General features: G+C 35.6%; 1 protein-coding gene across 2 annotated transcripts in view; it reads right to left on the bottom strand.

Moving 5' to 3' along the window:
- tln2b (talin 2b) overlaps nt 1–20,075 on the bottom strand; it is a 130,217-nt gene that overhangs the window by 59,062 nt on the left and 51,080 nt on the right. For both annotated transcript variants that reach the window (XM_059536992.1, XM_059536993.1), the window contains exons 10-19: nt 18,612–18,767; nt 17,889–17,990; nt 17,633–17,709; nt 13,763–13,946; nt 11,748–11,861; nt 11,475–11,583; nt 9,228–9,436; nt 8,842–8,940; nt 7,038–7,205; nt 1,203–1,497 (exon numbers count right to left, since the gene is read on the bottom strand). In XM_059536992.1, coding sequence (XP_059392975.1) covers nt 1,203–1,497; nt 7,038–7,205; nt 8,842–8,940; nt 9,228–9,436; nt 11,475–11,583; nt 11,748–11,861; nt 13,763–13,946; nt 17,633–17,709; nt 17,889–17,990; nt 18,612–18,767 — 1,513 coding nt within the window. The remainder of the gene's footprint in view (nt 1–1,202; nt 1,498–7,037; nt 7,206–8,841; nt 8,941–9,227; nt 9,437–11,474; nt 11,584–11,747; nt 11,862–13,762; nt 13,947–17,632; nt 17,710–17,888; nt 17,991–18,611; nt 18,768–20,075) is intronic.

The raw sequence follows: 20,075 nt of genomic DNA, 5'->3' as shown, positions 1-20,075 counted from the left end.
AAAAAAAGAAAATATCAGCAAATTACTACTGATGAATCATGCACAATACAAACCATAACATTTATTAAAGCAAACAGAGTCAAATATTGATTTATTGTGAACTTTCTAGGTAAACAAATCTTTGATGATGATGATTTGTTGGCTCAGGTTGTTTATCGTGTTCCATGTTTAACTTGAACAGTTGCAGTCAACCCCACCGGCAGCTTTTGCCATGTGTTTTCCTTTAAAAAGTTCAAAGACAGGGCGTGCGTGATTGAGAGCAGATTAGATGCTCTGTAGTGGTTTTATATGACATGTTATAGAAAACCTCGCAGGCGCAGAATCTTTTGAGGATTCTTTAGACTTACGGCCACAGCATAACAAACATCTTCAGTTTAGAAAACAGCCCAAAAACATAGCTCAGACCACAGACAAAATCACTTTTAAGGACCTCACAGAGTCAAAATAAACTGTGGGTCAAATTCTCCCAGAAAAACAACAGGTACAAGATACAAAGGTTGAGCAAAGCTAGCAAGCTAAATATTTGTCTGCTCATGCTATTGGAGAATAAATGTTGCTTACGGTTCACCTGAATTAGGGCTGTAAGCGGGTGAGATGTTAGCGCACAACTGAGAGCTTCAAAATGAGGCCAGGAACACCATAAAAATTGTGCAATTCTGAATATGGAAAAGCTAATCCTATCATGTCACAGCACAGATATGCTTTGTTTGGACGATGTGCCTGAAAGATATTAAAGCTCTCTTGCGTATTACTGTATGCTTATTTGACTTTGATTTCCATTTATTAAATAAATTCTCTGTAGCCTGGAATTGTTTTACTTCCTGTGGTACAGGCCCATCAATTGCATTTAGTGGCGCTTTTCAAGGCAAAAATCAGTTTTTTATTGCTCATTTGTGTGGTTAGGGGATTTGAACAATCCCTTAACCCCAAGTAATAAACATTGGCGCATAATTCCTCCAGCAATGTGCATGATAGCTCAAATTCTGCAGCTTGTTGAACTGAGGTGTGCTATTACTTATTGTTCAACCATATGGTTTTTGGTGGAGAACGCGGGCAAAGAAAACTCAGAAATTTCATTATGTCGCATCTAGGGATCAGTCACACTTGAAGGTGAGCACTTTTAACCCCACAAAACACCTTAGCAATCCCATTGTGATAATTCTGGCAAATTTTAGGAAGCTATTGGTTCAGGACAGACTCACCAGCGTCCCCCATTGAGGTGAAAATGCTCTCCGTCACGGTCATGATGGTGTCGGTGGCCTGGTCGTAGCGTCCGATTGGCTCGCCGCAGCTAGCGTAGTGGCGCACGTGCTGCAGCAGGTCGCTGAGGGCCTGGCTGACCGCGCCAGCCGCCATGTTCACCTGTCGGAGCAGCTCACCCTCCTCTGAGGCGGCGTGACACGCCCTCACACAGCCCTCCACTGATCGCTCCACCAGACGGCCCGCCTCCACCAGCTGCTCCTGGCACACCGGGGAGGAGATGGTGGGGCTCACCACCTACAACAATCGCACATTCACCGAAACAGACAGAAGACATTGTGTTCAGAATAGCAACAGATTATTTTGGGCATCAAGTGTAAGGAAGTGTGTGTTTTTAGAGCTGAAAATGAAAATATGAACTCCAAACTGAAATAAGTGCCAGCAAACAACATGACACATTATTAAAAATAAAGTAAAATTAAATAGTGACCAACTGATGTATCGCTGATTAAAGTCAAGTCAGAGTTGCAAGTCTTTGATGAAAGTGAGGTGACATACAGCCAAGTATGGTGACCCATACTCAGAATTCGTGCTCTGCATTTAACCCATCCAAAGTGCACACACACAGCAGCGAACACACACACACACACACACACACACACACACACACACACACACACACACACACACACCGTGAACACACACCCGGAGCAGTATGCAGCCATTTATGAGTCAACCTCTCTAACCACTAGGCCACGTCATCCCCGATGGAATAAAGATGGAATTGATGGAATAAAGTCTGGAGTTTCTAATTCTAAATGATCAACAAACAACATTTGGTGCCAAATAGGATTTCTTCACTCAACCTTGGTAGACATCATGGAGCTAGTTTTAGTTAACTGAAGTGTTGGATACTATTACTGAAGCTACATTTCTTGTACATCTTCATTATGGATTGACACACTTTTTTGCTGTAGAAATCCCAGTAATGATATATGTATATATATATACAGTATATGTGTGTGTGTGCGTGTGTATATGTATGTGTGTGTGTATGTATATATATATATATATATATATATATATATATGTATGTATATGCTGACAATTATTTTATAGCGCATTAGCGCAGTTTTTTATTATTATGAAAGTCTGTTGGTCGCTGGCTCTGAATACACATACAGATGAACAATGGGTCACAGGAGGGGATCCGCCCGATCATATTATTTAGACTAAGCATCAACATTCACAAACCACTGTCCACTGATATTTTTTTTAACAGAAATGAATGCAACAAGCTCATAATCATGACTTTATAAGTTGGAAATAGGAAATTTCCGATACATATATATATTTAGCAGTCCCTGCTTCAGTTGGAAGAGGTGGGCAAGAGCACAGTTCAGTTATATATAGATCAGTGAGTGTGAGCGCAGTGCAGATCTTCTGATACGTGCTGCATGATTGCGTGTTGATCGAGAGTGATTCTCTGCAGCCTTCACGTGCTGTCGGAAATTTCCTATTTCCAACTTATAAAGTCTTAGGCCACTAGTATCTTTTGCTGTAGTGTGTCAGTAGTAAATATCAGTTTATATTTCCAAACATTGTTTTTGCACAAGGAGTCTGACAGCCGCCAGTGCTCCACAGAGATCTGATCATCATCAATCTGTCTGGAATAACATGTAGAAACAGAACAACCGGAGACAGACTTGATCCAAAAGAACTGTGGCAATGTCTCCAAGACACTTCAAGAAACCTGCCTGCAAAGCTCCCTGAAAAACAATGCTCAAGTGCACTTAGGACAAAAGCTTTTTTAATGCATAGTGTGGTCACACCAAATGTTGATTTAATTGACTTAAGTCAATAGTCGTTAATTAATAAAAATCTAATTATTACACTTTACAGCATTTTTACACAACTTTACACCGTACTGTAGCTTTGCGGGTTTCTTGGAGTGTCTTGGAGACATTGCCACAGTTCTTCTGGATTGAGTCTGTCTCAGTTTGTTATACTCTATTTTGTTATTTTCTATATTTTATTATCAGTTTGTTATAGACATATTACGATGATTATGATGGTGAGATCAGATCTCTGTGTGGAGCACTAGCTGCTGTCAGACTCCTTGTGCAAACAAACATCTCACTGGATTATTAAATATATATATATATATATATATATATATATATATATATATATATATATATATATATATATATATATATATATATATATACCGAAACTTTTCGGCCGAAAATGGCATTTTCGGTTTTCGGCCGATAGACTTTTATCACCGAAACAACACGGCCGAAAATGTTGTGATGACGCAAACAGAAACTGCGACCTGCACGTGCACCTGCATAGCGCAGACCACGAGCTCCCTGCGACATTCACTTCACACCAGTGAGAACATTCTCTCTCTTCTTATTCCTTTATTCGCAGCACTAAAGCGTCTCCTAACAAAGAGATTAAGACGGACCACGAAGTGAAAACAAAGAAAAGTAGAGTCTGTTAGCACACGTCTCACTGAGATCTTTTCGGATCCTCTGCACTTCATCGCGAATGTGCTTGATCCGCGTTATAAAGACCATTACTTCGATGCAGAAATAAGGCAGCGTGCACGAGAAATGATCCAGGCCGCGCTGGATGCGGAGAACCTGCGTGGAGACGGAGAAGCTCCAAGCGCAGGAGACTGATCAGCAGTGTTGCCAGATTGGAAATGTCCAAGTATCGTACCAGAAGTTCAAAATTATCGTATTTGGAAGAAAATTATCGTACACGAGTCAAAATAGTTATTTATCTATTCTAAACCAAGAACATTTTGACACGACCTGCAAATTACCACAATAGATAACAAGGCGTATTGTTGGACGGAAGCAGTGAGACAAAATACAATCCCATTGTTTTCAGTGACTGTCTGCGTCGCAGCGCATATTAAAACATATTAAAATGATTTTTAACACTTGCTTTGTCGCGTCCAGTAAAGAAGGAATTTATCTGTTGCTGCGTGGTGCAGTTAACTCCACATTTGAGCCGCTGTCATCGGAATCCTGCGTGTTGCCAGATGTTGATGTTCATGGACCGCAACTAGTGCTCGTTGGCTTTAAAGCAGGGCACTCTCCTGCATTCTTAACACACTCTGAGGTGCACACGAACGCATCTAGAGTGTCTGTAATGAGCCGATTTCTTGTATGAGTAAAGAAGCCCTATGACTGCAACTACTATCATTAAAATTTTCATAAAATTCTGAAATTATCGTACATTACGGGATTTTTTTCATTATTGATCGTACATCGTACAGAGGTAAAAATTATCGTACAAATACGATAATTATCGTACGTCTGGCAACACTGCTGATCAGAGCGCAGACAAAAAGAATTGTGTCTGCACCAGATGAGGGGCATGCACCCTCGTTGTCTGATATGTTCAGTGAAATTCTGCAAGAAAGTGCCTCAAATAATAATAATACGTTGGCTATTTTGTTCTTAGGCTACTATATATGTGACATTATATATATATATATATATATATACACACACACACATAATATCAGATTGTAGCCATTTTTCTGCTAGATTTTCTGCTAGATTTCTGCTTTAATTTGATAAAAATGTTTATTTATGCCCTGGCCCAATTTAAATACACTATCTCAAATATTTCTCAAATGTCAGGCAGATGACAAGCTCAACTGCTCAACAGCTAGATGGTTATCTGTCTGTCTATAAGTCCCCATCCCCAGAATATATATTTTAGATCTATTTTAGAATAGATATTTTATGCATCTTAATGTTTGCAATCACTATAACTGCACCTAAAATACACTAAAATATTATATTTTGAATTTAATTTTCATTTCATGAAGTTTTTTTGGTCACACAGGTTTTATTTTAGGGTCCAATTCTCACTATTAACTAACCATTAACTATGATTTTTGCCTCAATTAGCTCCTTATTTGCTGCTTATTAATAGTTTATAAGGCAGTTGTTAAGTTTAGGGTATTGGGTAGGATTATGGATGTCATGCATTATATGTACTTTATAAGCACTAATAAACAGCCAATATGTTAATAATAGACATGCTAATAAGCAACTAGTTATTAGTGTGAATTGCACCATATACTAAAGTGTTACCGTTTTTTTTATGTGCATTTTGAGTCAATATTTTGCTCATTTTATTAATTTAAGCAAAAAAAATTATATATATATATATATATATATATATATATATATCAAATTTTTAGATATTATTTTTATATACATATATTATATATATATTATGACTAAATTATGTCATACAATACACTACCATTCAGGTTGGGGATGAGTAAGATTTTTTTTTTAAAGAAATTACTACTTTTCTTTAGTAAAGATGCATTTAATTGACCAAATTAAAGCCATTTAACATTAAAGCTATTTAAAATGTGACAATTTTTTATTTCATATAAATGCTGCCTTTTGAACTTTATATTCATAATATATATATTATATATATAATTAAGTCATAAAAAGAATTGCATCAGTTGCATCACAAAAAACACGAAGCAGCATCATGTGACCCTGAAGAAAGGGGTAATAATGCTGAAAATTCAGCTTTGATCACAGGAATAAATAATATTTTAAAATATATTAAAACAGAAAACAGTTATTTTAAGTTGCATAAATATTTCACAAGATTTCTGCTTTTACTGTCATTTTTAATCAAATAAATTCAACACGAGACGTTTTTGAAAAACATTAAAAAAAAATTACAGACCCCAAACACTAGCCAACTAACATCAACAAATAGATCATTTTCTCTCCAGACAGATGTGTTCTAGTCACTGATCTATATATATATATGACTGGATCGCTCATCGCGTTCTAAACTGCCAACAGACACTGAAGCCACCGGAAGTGTTCGATCCGCCATCTTACTAATCCCTACCAGCAGAGAGCACCATTGAGACACATTCAAATCGCTGTCCTAAAATAACTCGATTTGAAGCAAATCAGTCAAACGGGACTCGTTTTTATGTTATGTGTGCGTAAATTAATGTTTACTTCAGATGTTATCTGCAGTGTTTATGGTCTTTTGGGGCAGGATAAGAGATATATTTAAATCGTTTAGGTGGGTGTGTCTGCTGCGCACTGACGATACAAGTATCTGATCCAACACAAAATATACCTTATTTCGTTATGGACATAATTATTCAGGAATTATTAAACATGAACGTATTAGTATCAGAAATGGATTTTAATATTTTACAATGAATAATACAATTATGTTGTTAATATTGCTCTATAATGAAATTAAAAGCTTAACATACTATCTGGGAAATAAAGCTTTATGTCTTTAAATCCGTACTGTATGTAGTCAGTTATTTCTCTGAATAAATTCAGATTTCAGAACGAACACTTTGTCGTTTGTTATATGTGCTGAGGTCGTGTCCGTCTGATGTTTATCATGTTTATGATGCTCACTATTGTAATGAACGTAGCTTTTTAATAAGTAGGGGAAATTCCCGACATTTAAAAAATAACCGTATACATGCCTAGGGTGTTTGCATTGTAATAATGTACAGAGATACTTCAAATTTATAAACGCTGACTTGTTAGGTGACGTTTTCTCATTAAAATCATACAAATTCCTATTAATTCAATAGAACGTTTACGCAGACTAGAGATTACCAATATGGCGACGCGGCGGCTTCACTTTAATGACGTCATGAGCAATCCAGTTCTATATTCTAGATCAGTGGTTCTAGTGTATTCCAGATATCTTTCAATAAACACAAGTTTAAAGGTCATCAGTAATATTTACAAATTACCAGCAGCATTCACTCCCCAATAAACTCTGATAAGTACCTTTGTACAGGCCACCAGCTGTGAGGTGGAGAGCGCGCACTGCGTGGCGGCGGTAATGACTCGGTTCTGCAGCGCCGTGTCCTCGGCCACCTGCGCCACGTTCTTGGCTTTCAGCACCAGCATGGCAGCAGCATTAGCTACGGCTTTAGCCAGGTTCATCATAATGTCCTGAAACATATTCGTCATCAGAGCAACACACTGTGAGGCAACCTGGCCAAGACTAATGAATGAAATAACAAGGATAGAGTTCAACAGAATAAAATAGAGGGCAATAAAAGGCTCTCAGAGGCTAACTGACTGTGACAGCATCAGCTGAACCACACTAAATCAAATTTTACGTGTAGAAAATGGGCGCTAAAGTGTTTACAACAAGAGAAAACTGCTTTGCCAAGAAATAATGAGATGAGAAGCATGTGATTGGCTGAGGGATTTGACATGAACCAATCAGTAAATGCAGGCAAACAAGAGAGCACAACAGAAATTGCAGATGTAAAAATCCCATTCATTCAATTTTTACCCATTTTATCCATTCAAGGCAGATATATATTTCCAGATACCTGGAAAGCATCTGCTGTGTACAAACATCTGATAAATATCTTTAGATGTCAGTTACATACATCCTAAAAGACATTTTTTAAATGTCTATTTGACGTCTGACAGGAAATGTCCTAGAGACTTGAGCAAACACTGTAAAAAATGTGTGACCCAGATGCAAACACACGCATTAAACAGATTAAACCGACGTCTCTAAGATGTGTGCTATCAGTGATCTATATATTCTGTAATAAACTTAAAAATACTGTTTTAATACTTACAACCAATGACAACAGGTTTTGTCAATAGTTTTATATTGTACTGTAATTAAAAAAATATATGGTAACACTTGTTAACTATAAACTACGACATTTCTCTCAATAAATTCTTAATGTGCTGCTTATTAATAGTTAGTATGGTAGTTGTTAGGTTTAGGTATTGGGTAAGATTAGGGATGTAGAATAAGGTCAAGTAGAATAAGGCATTAATATGTTCTTAATTAGCACTAATACATGGCTAATATTCTAGTAATATGCATGCTAATATGCAACTAATAGGTGTTACCTATTCTAAAATGTTCCCAAATATATATATAATCGTAATGCTGAATATATATATATACTATTACTACTAATATATATATATGTGTGTGTGTGTGTGTGTGTGTTAATGACTATAAAATGGCAAAAATAGTTTTGCTTTAAAATTTTAATTTTAAGACAATTTAGATTTTTAGGAATACATTTCACTTTTATGACTGCATTGTCTGTTCAAATCATCTTTTCTTATTAAATCACCAAAGACTTTTTAAATAAAGTATAAATTATATAATAAAGACTTCCATTTATTTGTTTTACACATTACTTTCCCCTTATTTTGGCACAAATGAATGGCTGCTGAAAAATTCAGCTTTGCCATCACATTCAAATATAATTCCTAATATTACCGTTTTTACACTATACGTAAATGTCTTTTTGTATTAATACACCCTTGGTGAGCATGAGAGACTTTCAAAAACGATTTTAAATGATGGCAGGGACAGCCCGTTCAACACTACATTCATTGTACGGAAAACGGCAGCATGAACATTCCTCAAAACATCTCTTTTTGTGAAGAAAACAAGTCATACAGGTTCGGAACAACATTAGGATGAAGTATATCCTTTTTTCCAATTTTCATATACATTTTTGCTTTGAATCAAAGTTCGAAATGCTGTAAAAAAAAAAAAAAATGCATTCATTCTGCATTTATTCCATAAAGAAAGACGCACCTGGAATCTCTCGTCAGTTTCTCCTTCTCCCATTTGTTTCAAAAGATCTCCGCTGGCCTGGCCGATGCTGCCCGCCGCCGTCAACACCGTCTGTCTGGGCTGTGGGGTGATATTGGCACATAAGAAATGACCCTCGTAATGCCACCGCAACGTCTCAAAACTCAAACGCACAGCTAATCACATCCTGTCTATCCGCTCTGCACCCCACTACAATTACCCTGTCGAGCACAAGCCAAACAAGTAAACAGATTGTGACTGCGCTCTGCAAACCAGGATGGAAAAACACAGCTTAACGAGTTCATTATCAAATCCGCCTGTAAACAGCAGTGCGTTATTGGTGGATTAGATGTGAAGGGGTCGAGGGTTTGCATGTTTGCATTCGTCACCTCTCCAGAAGCTGGTTCCACGGCTCTGAGCAGGTCAGAAACAGCCCCTGTGAGGGTCCGGGCCGCCCCCATCAGATTCTGCCCGCTGCCCACCTCGTCCTCCATCAGAGCCGCTAGGAGCTTCACCCCTTTGGACATCTCGGTCAGGTTGGAGGAGATGGTGGTGATTGCGCAGCCCACGGCGGTGTAATCCGTGTCTGTAGGGTCACCTGGAAGGATTGGAAAGAGACATGGACAAAGAGTGAGAGATTGGAGTTCACTTAAAACCAGAAACACACTGTTTCAGAATCACACTAATTATTCACATATTCTGGAAATGATGGTGGCGGAAATGAAATTTTTGTTATATTTCTGCTCATTTGTCTTGCTAAGGATAATTAAAAATATTATTAAAACGTAAATGTATAAATAAAATTAAAGATATCTATTATTTTGTGTCTCAAATACATACAATTAAACCATAATTAAATCAGAATTTCACAATTTCTGCATAACTTGACAAGTACTGTCACTGTTAACTCAAACAAACTATTGAAAATTATTTTCAGCAATTGAAATAAAACTGAAACAAGATAAAATGTTACTATTAGATGAACAAAAATTATCTAAAATAAAAATGAGAAATAACTGAAATAAACAAGTTTAAGTATTGAAATTGCTTAAACTAAAAACAAAAACTAAATAAATAAATATATATATATTGAAAAAAAAATCACATAAAATTACTAAACCTTAAATTTTAATTTAACAATTACAATAAAATCTGAGAATATAAAATGTACTTAATTCAATTGAATCATAATTTCATAAGTTCTGCATAACTTGACAGGGGCTGTAATTGTTAAATGAAACTAAAACTACTTAAAATCATTGTAAGTAATTGAAATAAAACCAATTATTATTATTTTTTAATTAGAAGACAATCTATTACAAAAATGAATAATGAATATCTCTGAAATAAATACGTTAAAATACAAAAATTATTTAAACTAAGAACTACAAATTAAAAGTACTGCATATAGAAAAGAAAACAAAGTACATTTAAAATTAAAACTAAAAATATAAAAATGAAATGAATTCAAATATTAATTACAACTATAATAGTATATAAATAATACTAAATTAACACTACAAAACTACAGCTTCGAAATGATAGTTTTAAAGATGTAATAAATCATATATTTATATTACTGACTTCAGTATTTTAAGACCGAATTTGATAAGTAGGAAAAATAAACAATGATTTGATAAACTGATGAACTGTTCACAATAGCAAGTCGAGCCAATTTTACTTTCATGGTTTTAACATGCACAGCTCAGATCTGCAACGTGCTAATAATGTGATCATTATAAGTGATCTCACTCAAAATGAGATCCATATGAAGCCAAACACACATGCATTCCTAGTGCACACATCCACACTTCACATCATATCCTAACAAGCTCTTCAGGGCATGAGAACAGATGTATAGCACAGGCTGCAAAAAAGCAGTAAAGTTTGAGCCGGGCTGCTGGTTAACAGGCAAATCTCTGCACTATCAAACAGATGGCATGAGGAGATTAAATCCAGCAAAAACCTGGTCTGGTCTGCATGGAGGCTCTCCAGAACGTAGGAAGAAATACACAAATCCTGCCAAATAGTTCAGCTTCAGGACAACAAACTTCACATTCATTAATGGAAATATTTATTAGTGCAATTGGAGAGTGACTTATTATTCAGCAGTGAGAGGAAACATTTTTCCTTCATCAGTTGCTGGTATAAACCAAGAAAAGTAGGTAATGCATGTGTCAATTTCTTCTAAATCGTCATCTTTTCATCCACTAGTGGTATTGGACAAATAATTTTTATTCATTTATGGCCTGAAATAATTTCCAACAGTGTATACTCATCACAGCAGTCATTTTTAGGAAAGTTTTGATCATTTCCAACATAAATTTCATTTCCACCACATTGTTTGCCTTGCTAGGGCTAATTTCAAATGTTATTCTTCCCTAATACACACTAAAATAATAACTGCAGGTTTTGCAGAATTTGTCATATTTGTAGCTTAATTTGAAAAGATGCACAAAGGGGGAAAAAAAAGTATTTTTTCAATAACATTTTATTTTAATTTACTTTAATACAATTTTATTAAACTGTATTACATAAAAGTAAAAAGTACTGAAAAGAAGATGACACCTTGTATTGTTTTGAATGTCAATAAAAGTCCAGAAGGTTTATGGGTAATTTCTTATTCGGTTACATACCGGCAGTGAGGTTGACCACTGACGCGGTTCCAGCCGTGATGGCGTCCACTTGGGAGTGAATCTCGTGTTTGGATTCATCCACCTTGTTTTGAACCCACACTCTGGATGCCTTTTTGGAAAAAAGAAAGGAGAGTGAATATTAGCAAATTCATGTCTTTTTTTAATAAGAAATAACAAGGTATACAACATTACAAACAGCAATACAACAATATTTTTGCACTAGTTGCACACCTTGCATTAAAAAAGTTTATTTTTATTAGTATAATTTCTTACCATATCTTGTCCTAGTGGTGGAAGATCGTCTACTTCTCCAAGGTCAGATTGTGCCTGCTGGACAGCCTGCATACTGGTGTTGATAGTTCCCATCAGTGCTTGCTGGGCCAGACTCTGACGCCACAGGTGTCATTTTAAGCAAAAAGAATAGGCTTTTAATAAACTCTACGGATGTACGCAAACACAAGGTAGATATGCATCTATTTAGCACATTGCAGTGTATGAATGCATTTTTGCGGGAGAAAAGTTAACAGTCAATGGTGTAGTTATGTATTGCTCACACAGCAGTCACTTTCAAACCAAGGAGCTTTATGTCTGTCAAAACGGCGCAAACCCCCCCCAAAAAACTTCTCGTGAAATCTGTGTGGGGAAAACTTTCACATTGCATTAAATCCTGTTGAAGTGACTGGATACACCCAAAAAATAAAAATAAAAAAAATCACTAAAAATGGTACTGTCAATGTGCACCTTAACATGCTGTACACACCTAGTGGTTTAATGCCACAAACATTTGAAAATAAATTTTGCGTATTTTTGTAGATGTTCTTGCCTTCCAGTAAGCATGGGCAAACCTTGGTGGGATTCAAACTCAGAACCTTATGGTTACCAGTTTAGATCATAAACCACTAAGTTACACTGCATATGTTTAACAAATACCACAAAGGTTATAGTTAATTCAAACTATAGAGCCTGTTTATAAGAAATCACTGCTTTTGATTAAAAACCGAAAACAGTTTGTGTTTTGACCATTAAAGGGTTACTCCACCCCAGAATGAAAATGTGGTCATTAATCACTTACCCCCATGTCACTCCAAACCTATAAAAGCTTAGTTCGTCTTCGGAACACAACGACTTAAAAAATAATGACTTTATTTAACAATTTGTCTCCTCTGTGTCTCTCCGCATCACCTTAGTGGCATTTTGGAGAATATCTGCTGAACGCAAGCAACATACAAACTTTTGTGTCAGCCGTACCACAAGGATACGCTGTTCTTGTTCAAATAAATCCATAAATAGATGTCGAAAATGTATCCTTGTGGCACGGCTGATACAGAAGAGCATACGCTGCTTGTTTTCAGTGGATATTCTCTAAAATTAATGATGTGGAGAAACACTGAGGAGACGAATTGTTGAATAAAGTCATTATTTTAGTTTTCTTTGCATACAAAAAGAATACTCGTCGCTTCATAACGTTACAGTTGATTCACTGATGGCAGATGGACTATTCTGACGATGTCTTTCATGCTTTTCTGGACCTTGACAGTGTAATTTACTTGGCAGTCAATGGGACAGTCACAAGCCTCCCAGTTTTCATCCAAAATATCTTCAATAGTGTTTGGAAGACGAACAAAGCTTTAAAGGGTTTGGAACGACATGGGGGTAAGTGATTAATAACAAAATGTTCATTTTGGGGTGGAGTATCCATTTAATTTACACAACAAAAATGTTTTGGGGACCTGAAAATGCTAACTTTTGAAAACAAAAAATGATAATGTTATTGTTTTTGAAAACTATACTGTATTCTAAAGGGAAGCGAGTTGAGGCTTAGACCCGGAAACAGTGCTTCTTATGTTATCGGTTAACAAAGTTATTTACTAAAAAAAAATATCAAATTTTCACTTAGTTTAACTAGATAAACTAAAATAGCGAACTAATACTTAAATAAAAATTTATTAAAACACCATTTAAAAAACTAAATTACTAAAGTAAAAATAAAAAGTATAATAGTGTCTTAAATATTAAAAGTTGTAGACTAAAATAGCAGTGCAGAGAAGATCTGATAAATGCTACGTAACCATCAATTTTAATAATTCACCTAGTCGCCACAATCGAAGACCTGAAAGCAACAAACAACCAATTATCCTAATTATCAAATGTGACAGTCTAATTTACAATATGTTAGGCACAAATAAATCACAATGAAGATTTAGGCAACAGATGGAACCATGAAAGCAGAACTGCTCGGCATATGATGCAACCGTGATATAAACATCATTGCAGTTGCACATTCTCACCAGAGGGGGCATGTGTCCTCTGTGCATCTGTCCCATGGTGATCTGCTGTTGAGACGAGGGCATGGTGCCCATGTTGAATGTGTCGGGGCCCCCAATTGACCCCGAGCGCATGATGCCAGGCAGCGCCACCGACCCGTGCTCAACTCGACCCACCCGATTAAACTGCTGCTGGAGGATGGTGGACCTATGAAGAAGTAATGGCTCATTATCAGATGTTGTCAGCCTGCATTCACCCTTATATCTGTGAATGATGGTTGTTGTTGTTGTTATGGTAATTACTGACAGCCATTTAAACCAGCTGAGCGATGCTTCCCTATCCGGACCAGGAAAACAGACGCTTCAGGCACTATTGCTTAATTACAGCTCATTGTGAGAGGCCTCAATTTTTGGATTATAGTGCTAGAAGTAACATGAGTAGGCTGGCACAAGGACAGACTCAGGCTCTGATGCCCGATGTCTCCCCCTCTCCAGCTGAGAGAAGTGGGATGCCGTCGACCATAACAACCACTTTTCAGGCAGCGCTTGAGAGGACGTGACCCACCTGTATATCCCATTCTGATAGAGCCAGAGCCCAGCCACGGAGTGTAAAAGCACTGCTGGAGTTGAAGTATGGGGCCAAACTTTAAATATTTTTCTTTTTGTTTTTAAAAATCTTCTAGTTCAGACTAGATTTTCCCAAACAGTTTTAGAATTTTGGATCTTACTATATGTAAGAAACAAATATAGTTTTATTTTTCATAAATTGTCATGTTATTAGTGTTATTTTCTTTTCATTAACAAATAAATAAAGTTGTACAAAAAACGTGTAGCTAAATGTATTACTACTGTTATCTCTGAGTTAAATCTAATACTGCTATTTATCACTGTATTACTATACAGATGCATGTAAATTAAAATGAATTCAGTGTAAAAACTGTGGAACTTTACATTTGTTTGGAAAACCTTATCTAATTTGGTAAATATCAACCCTGTTACCATCTTTGTGTGTAGTAAGAACCTGTTTAATTAAAAGTTGGCTAATTTTATCAATATCAAAGATAAATGAGGCTTTAAAAAAACATTAAACTGTAAAACAGTTAACCCTGTAATGGTGATTTTGTATAGTAAGCAATTAAGGAATTTGATATTTGTAGAAATAGAAGTATCTTGTTCACTTTCTAGTTTCACAACCTTGTACAGAAGGCTTGTATTGTCATATTATACCGTAAAACTGTCAACTCTGTTAGCAATATTTTGTATAGTATGTAACTGATTACTGATAATTGGATATGTAGAAACATCAGCATTATTCTCTTTATAGTGGCATGACTTCAAGAAAAAGGCTTGTAAAGTCAAATTTAAATGTAAAACAGTCAACCCTGTTACTGTGACTTTGTATAGTAAATTTCTGATAATTGAAAAATGTATATTCATAAAAATAATAGAATTAAATTCTCTAAGAAGCACCCTGAAATTTGATTTTGACTGAACAGCAAACCCTGTTGAAATTATTTTCAATAGTAAATAATTGATTATTCACAACTAGATTTGCAGAAATATCAGCATTCTCTTTCTAAAGTAAAAACTGTCAACTCTGTTACTGCCAATCTTTATATAGTACATTTCTGAAGCCATAATTATATTCTAAATGTAATTACTTTAACTTCTTAATAACACTTATTTGTTTGGTAGAATGTTTGAAAATTTACAGAAATGTACTTACTCAAACTGCAATAGACAACAGTTACTCAGAATGACCCAAATACATAAATACCAAGATATATTTACTGAGCGGCTGAGAAATAGCAATGTAGGAAGGGAAATATTCACACATTCACTATCTCTCTCTTCCAGAAACCTGATAGCTTAAATTACGTTTTGCTGATGAGGTAGCGCTTTTTGTGGAAATAATAATCTCGCTCTCTTGCCCTCAGCGCCTTCCACATCAAGGGTAAAAGAGGAGAAAAATGTGTCTCTATCTCCTTGTGATCGAAAATGGCACCGTGCAGCCCGAGCTTTTTTCCAATGTCATTAGACACCTTAGTGCCACTATGAGGTGAATACAAATGAAACACAGTGATTCAAAAAAAAAAAAAAAAAAAAAAAAAAATCGTTTTAGGTGTGTAATCACTATGCAATTAAAAGTATTACGAAATGGCTGTTGCCTGAAACAGATTCATCCAGCATGGTGGATTCCTTATAGACCTAACCAAACTGATCCTTACTAATATTTTCATGTTTAATTTTGTGGAAAACAGTGGATAATATGCTTTGATTATTTTGTTACATTTGTCATTATTTGTCATTGTCATTTTTGTAAATCCTGTCAGATTTTGCAACCTCCCATTAAAACAGATGGTAGCATAATTCAATAGCGAAAAGTGCTACCTATCAGATTTTGCTTCCAGCATGATATTAATAAAGTGTGTTATTAACATCTACACCTACCCTTACAGTAGGGTAAATGCAGTGTTGGTAGAATAATCTGATAATGAGGCGGGACGAGACAAAACCAACAAAACCCATTACAAACGAGGCATTTGTAGCATCCAGTGAGGACATAATTGCTTATTATAATGACTTATACTGTGTTTTTAAACGTTGCATACCGCATTGCGCTGTGTACACATTAATCCATGTCTGCATTTTCTCACAAATTGCGTTTGAATCATCAGTGGTAAATTCTGTAAACATTTAAACATACTTACAGGCTGTGAGCCAGAAGCACCAGACTGTACTTGCAAAGTTTATAGAAACCGTCTTAGTGCATCAGTAGGCTACTGATTCAGCAAACAGTCCTCGTCCTCAGTAAAATGCGCTGCACACATCTGAATATTTGGGATGAACTTTTCTAGAACAGTGTTGTAAATACAACTTAACCACTGATTTCTAGTTGTGTCCTCTTTTGGAAGGCCAAACAAAGTATTTTCACTTTCACAATGAAGCACACTGCGTCTTTACGACAGTGCCGGAGGCAACAGCGAGAATCAAAGTAACACTTTTTTCTTTGCGTGAACATTTGGGCGGCGTTATGCAAATCTTTTCACATCATGATGTAGACATGTGGGGACATGTTAGAACGAGCCGTTTTAGAAGGGCGTGGTTGACTTAACTTTTGTTAAGAATATCTCTTTGGATTTGAGACTTTAGTCTTTACAGATCTTCTTTATGCACTAAGAGCTTGAAACACTCCAAAGAGAAAGGAAACATTTAAATCGCACCAATATGACTCCTTTAAAAAAATAAAAAGAGTCTACCCTGTTACTGTTATTTTGTATAGTAAGCAATTAATTTAGGAAAATTGGATATTTGTAGAAATGTAAGCATCATGTTCTCTTTCTAATGTCAAGACCTTGAGCAAAAGGCTTTTAAAATCAAAAACTGTAAAACAGTCAACCATGTTACCAAGATTTTGTATAGTAAGCAATTCAAGAAAATTGGATATTTGTAGAAATATAAGTATCATGATCTCTTTCTAGTTTCACGACCTTGAGCAAAAGGCTTGTTAAGTCAAATTAAACTGTATAACAGTCAACCCTGTTACCAAGATTATTTATAGTAAGCAAGTTATTAATGAAAACTAGATACTTGTAGAAATATAAGTATTACATACTCTTTATAGTGTCACAACCTTGAGCAAAAGGTTTGTAAAGTCAAACTACACTGTAAAACAGTCAACCCTTACCCAACCAACCCACTGTAAAACAATTGTAAAACAATTCAACAGTTGTACTTCAGATAATTGAAAAGTGGATGTTTGTAGAAATATCAACATATCAGCACAACACATTTATAAGTGGGACAAGAAGGTGTCTGTTTTGCTGCCTGAAAACAAGGTATCATGGGACAAGAACAAAGAGATTTCCATTTCCAAAAGAGATTTCCACTGACTTTTTCGGGGATACAGATTCTTCCAGCATGGTGGATTCCTCATCACCATCCAAACCAAATCTATCTTTACTCTGTTTCTGTAAAACAATGGAAGGAAAATATTTTAGTAAGTAAATAAACGGAATATCTACAGGATATATCACTTTGTGATAGTTCAACCAAAAACTAAAATGATGGCAGAAAGTTTAAACGTGGAAAATGTGAATAATATTTTCTAGAAGACATTTTCAGTAATTTTGAAGAGCCAGTGACTTGCTTTCTTAAGAATGATGTCAATGTATCCAGCGATGAGTTGAGAGATCTGCTCCCCTTCTGTGGTCTGGACAGAGTAATAGCTCTCCTGGTACTCACCGAAATCCTGCATGAGGCCACACACACACATAACAGATATGAGAATCACACATCTAAAGGCCGTGTGGATGTGCTTATTCTGCTTTGGCTGACAGGAAGTAAGTCAACTGTCCTTGGAGCACAAGTGCTGCACATGAGATGCTAAAAGTGGCTCTTAATGGTGGAGCAGAACTGCACATCAGGCAGCAAGGTTAAAACACTCAAGTAGTAGAGGACTTTAATAATAGTTGTTTTTTCCTTGATAAAATAACTAGATTATAGCCAAAACAACATTGTTTCACAATGATATTAGTGGTTACGGTCAATAACGCTCAAAATAAATGTGTGGAAACATATATTAAGAACAGTCTTAAATACTATTTTCAAATATGTACATGTATGCATTACATTTTAATTTACTGTAATTTCTTATTACAATTGAAATTTAAAGTACAAAAAAAAGGTCCAAAAAAGTATGTCACACAACACAATTTGTTTCAAGCCAGCTGCCACAAAAATATTAAGTGACCAAATACTTTCATTCACTGTATACAGAACTATATAAACATACTGAGCAGATAAAGTGAACGCAGAATCTAAGGAAGAATCCAAACACACTGTGGCTCGTGGAGTGAATCATGTAACGTACCAGTGTGAAGCTCTTAGGTGAGGCTGCCCACCTCTTGACTGTGGTGAGGGGCCACTCCTGCACCACCTCTTTGGTCTTCTCATCCACCCTCATCACTGACTCTTTGGTAATGCCCAGCAAACGCGGGACCAACTTATTCTTGCTTTTCATCTTCTCCTGTTGAAAAATAACACATGGCGTTTGTGTATTGTGTAGCTAGGACCAAAATACACAATGGGCTGCTGAATGCTGACTTCATTTCAGTATTTATGTGATTACAAAATTTGCTTTGCTCATTAATCATGTTGAAAGAGTATTGCCCTGTAAGCAGTTCACTGTCCTTATTTAAACTCTATGATGCCTTACCACAGTGTCTGCAGAGTAACAGATTGTTTGGGCATGACTATGTACATCTGGAATTCTTTGAATAAAACTTAAATTGTTGACAAATTATCTATCTATCTATCTATCTATCTATCTATCTATCTATCTATCTATCTATCTATCTATCTATCTATCTATCTATCTATCTATCTATCTATCTATCTATCTATCTATCTATCTATCTATCTATCTATCTATCTATCTATCTATATATACAGGGGTGCACATAATTTTTTCAGCCTGGTTCACATAAGAGAACCTGGAGATTTGGTTTGGTCCTCAAACTGCATATAGCATGAACCATTAAATGCAACTATAAAAAATTAATTAATAATAGTTATAATATTATTACACTTTATTTATTTAGTTTTTTACGAATTAAATAAAAGTAAATAAACTAAATAATAGTGTGATAATACTATTAATAATTAAAAGCAGTCCTAGTATTAAATACAAATGCGTTTATTTTATAGTAAATAAACTTAAAAATAAAATGCTTATATTTACTACTACTTTGTTTGTTTGCCTCTTTAAGAAGAATCGCTTCATGTATTCTCCAATTTTAAGTCGCTTTGGAAAAAAGCGTCTAAAAATAAATAAACAAAAGTGTTTTCATCATATTCAAACTTAAAATCAGCAAGCTTTTATTTTGGCATGTTGCCGTTAAGTAAATATACGCGCTTCTGGATTTAGCGCTGCTGCTGATTAAAGAGCGTCAGTGGATGAATGTCGCAGTTTTGTATTGTGCTTTGAAACGGTAGGCATAGCCTAGATTTATGCTTTCAGGTTGAAAATAAAACTTATATAGTACAGTTTATGATCTAAAATTGTAACTGTGCATTAACAGCTGTCAACCAGGTCGGTACGCAAATGCGCTGTCAGAACATATTTATATTACGCATTTTTTATTTTGGTCGCGCATGCGGACCACTTATGTGCACCCCTGTATATATATATATATATCTCATGATTCCACAATTACCAAATCATGTTCTCATTTTTGACATAACTAAAACATATTATATAAAAAAAACAAATGGAGGCCTTTGATATCCCTCCTCAAACTTCCTGTTTCAACAGGAAATACGTCAACACAGGAAC

This window comes from Carassius carassius, chromosome 43, assembly GCF_963082965.1.
Source record: "Carassius carassius chromosome 43, fCarCar2.1, whole genome shotgun sequence".
Classification (NCBI taxonomy): Eukaryota; Metazoa; Chordata; class Actinopteri; order Cypriniformes; family Cyprinidae; genus Carassius; species Carassius carassius.
Note: the sequence above shows the minus strand (reverse complement) of the source record. Positions and strands in the feature narration are given on the sequence as shown.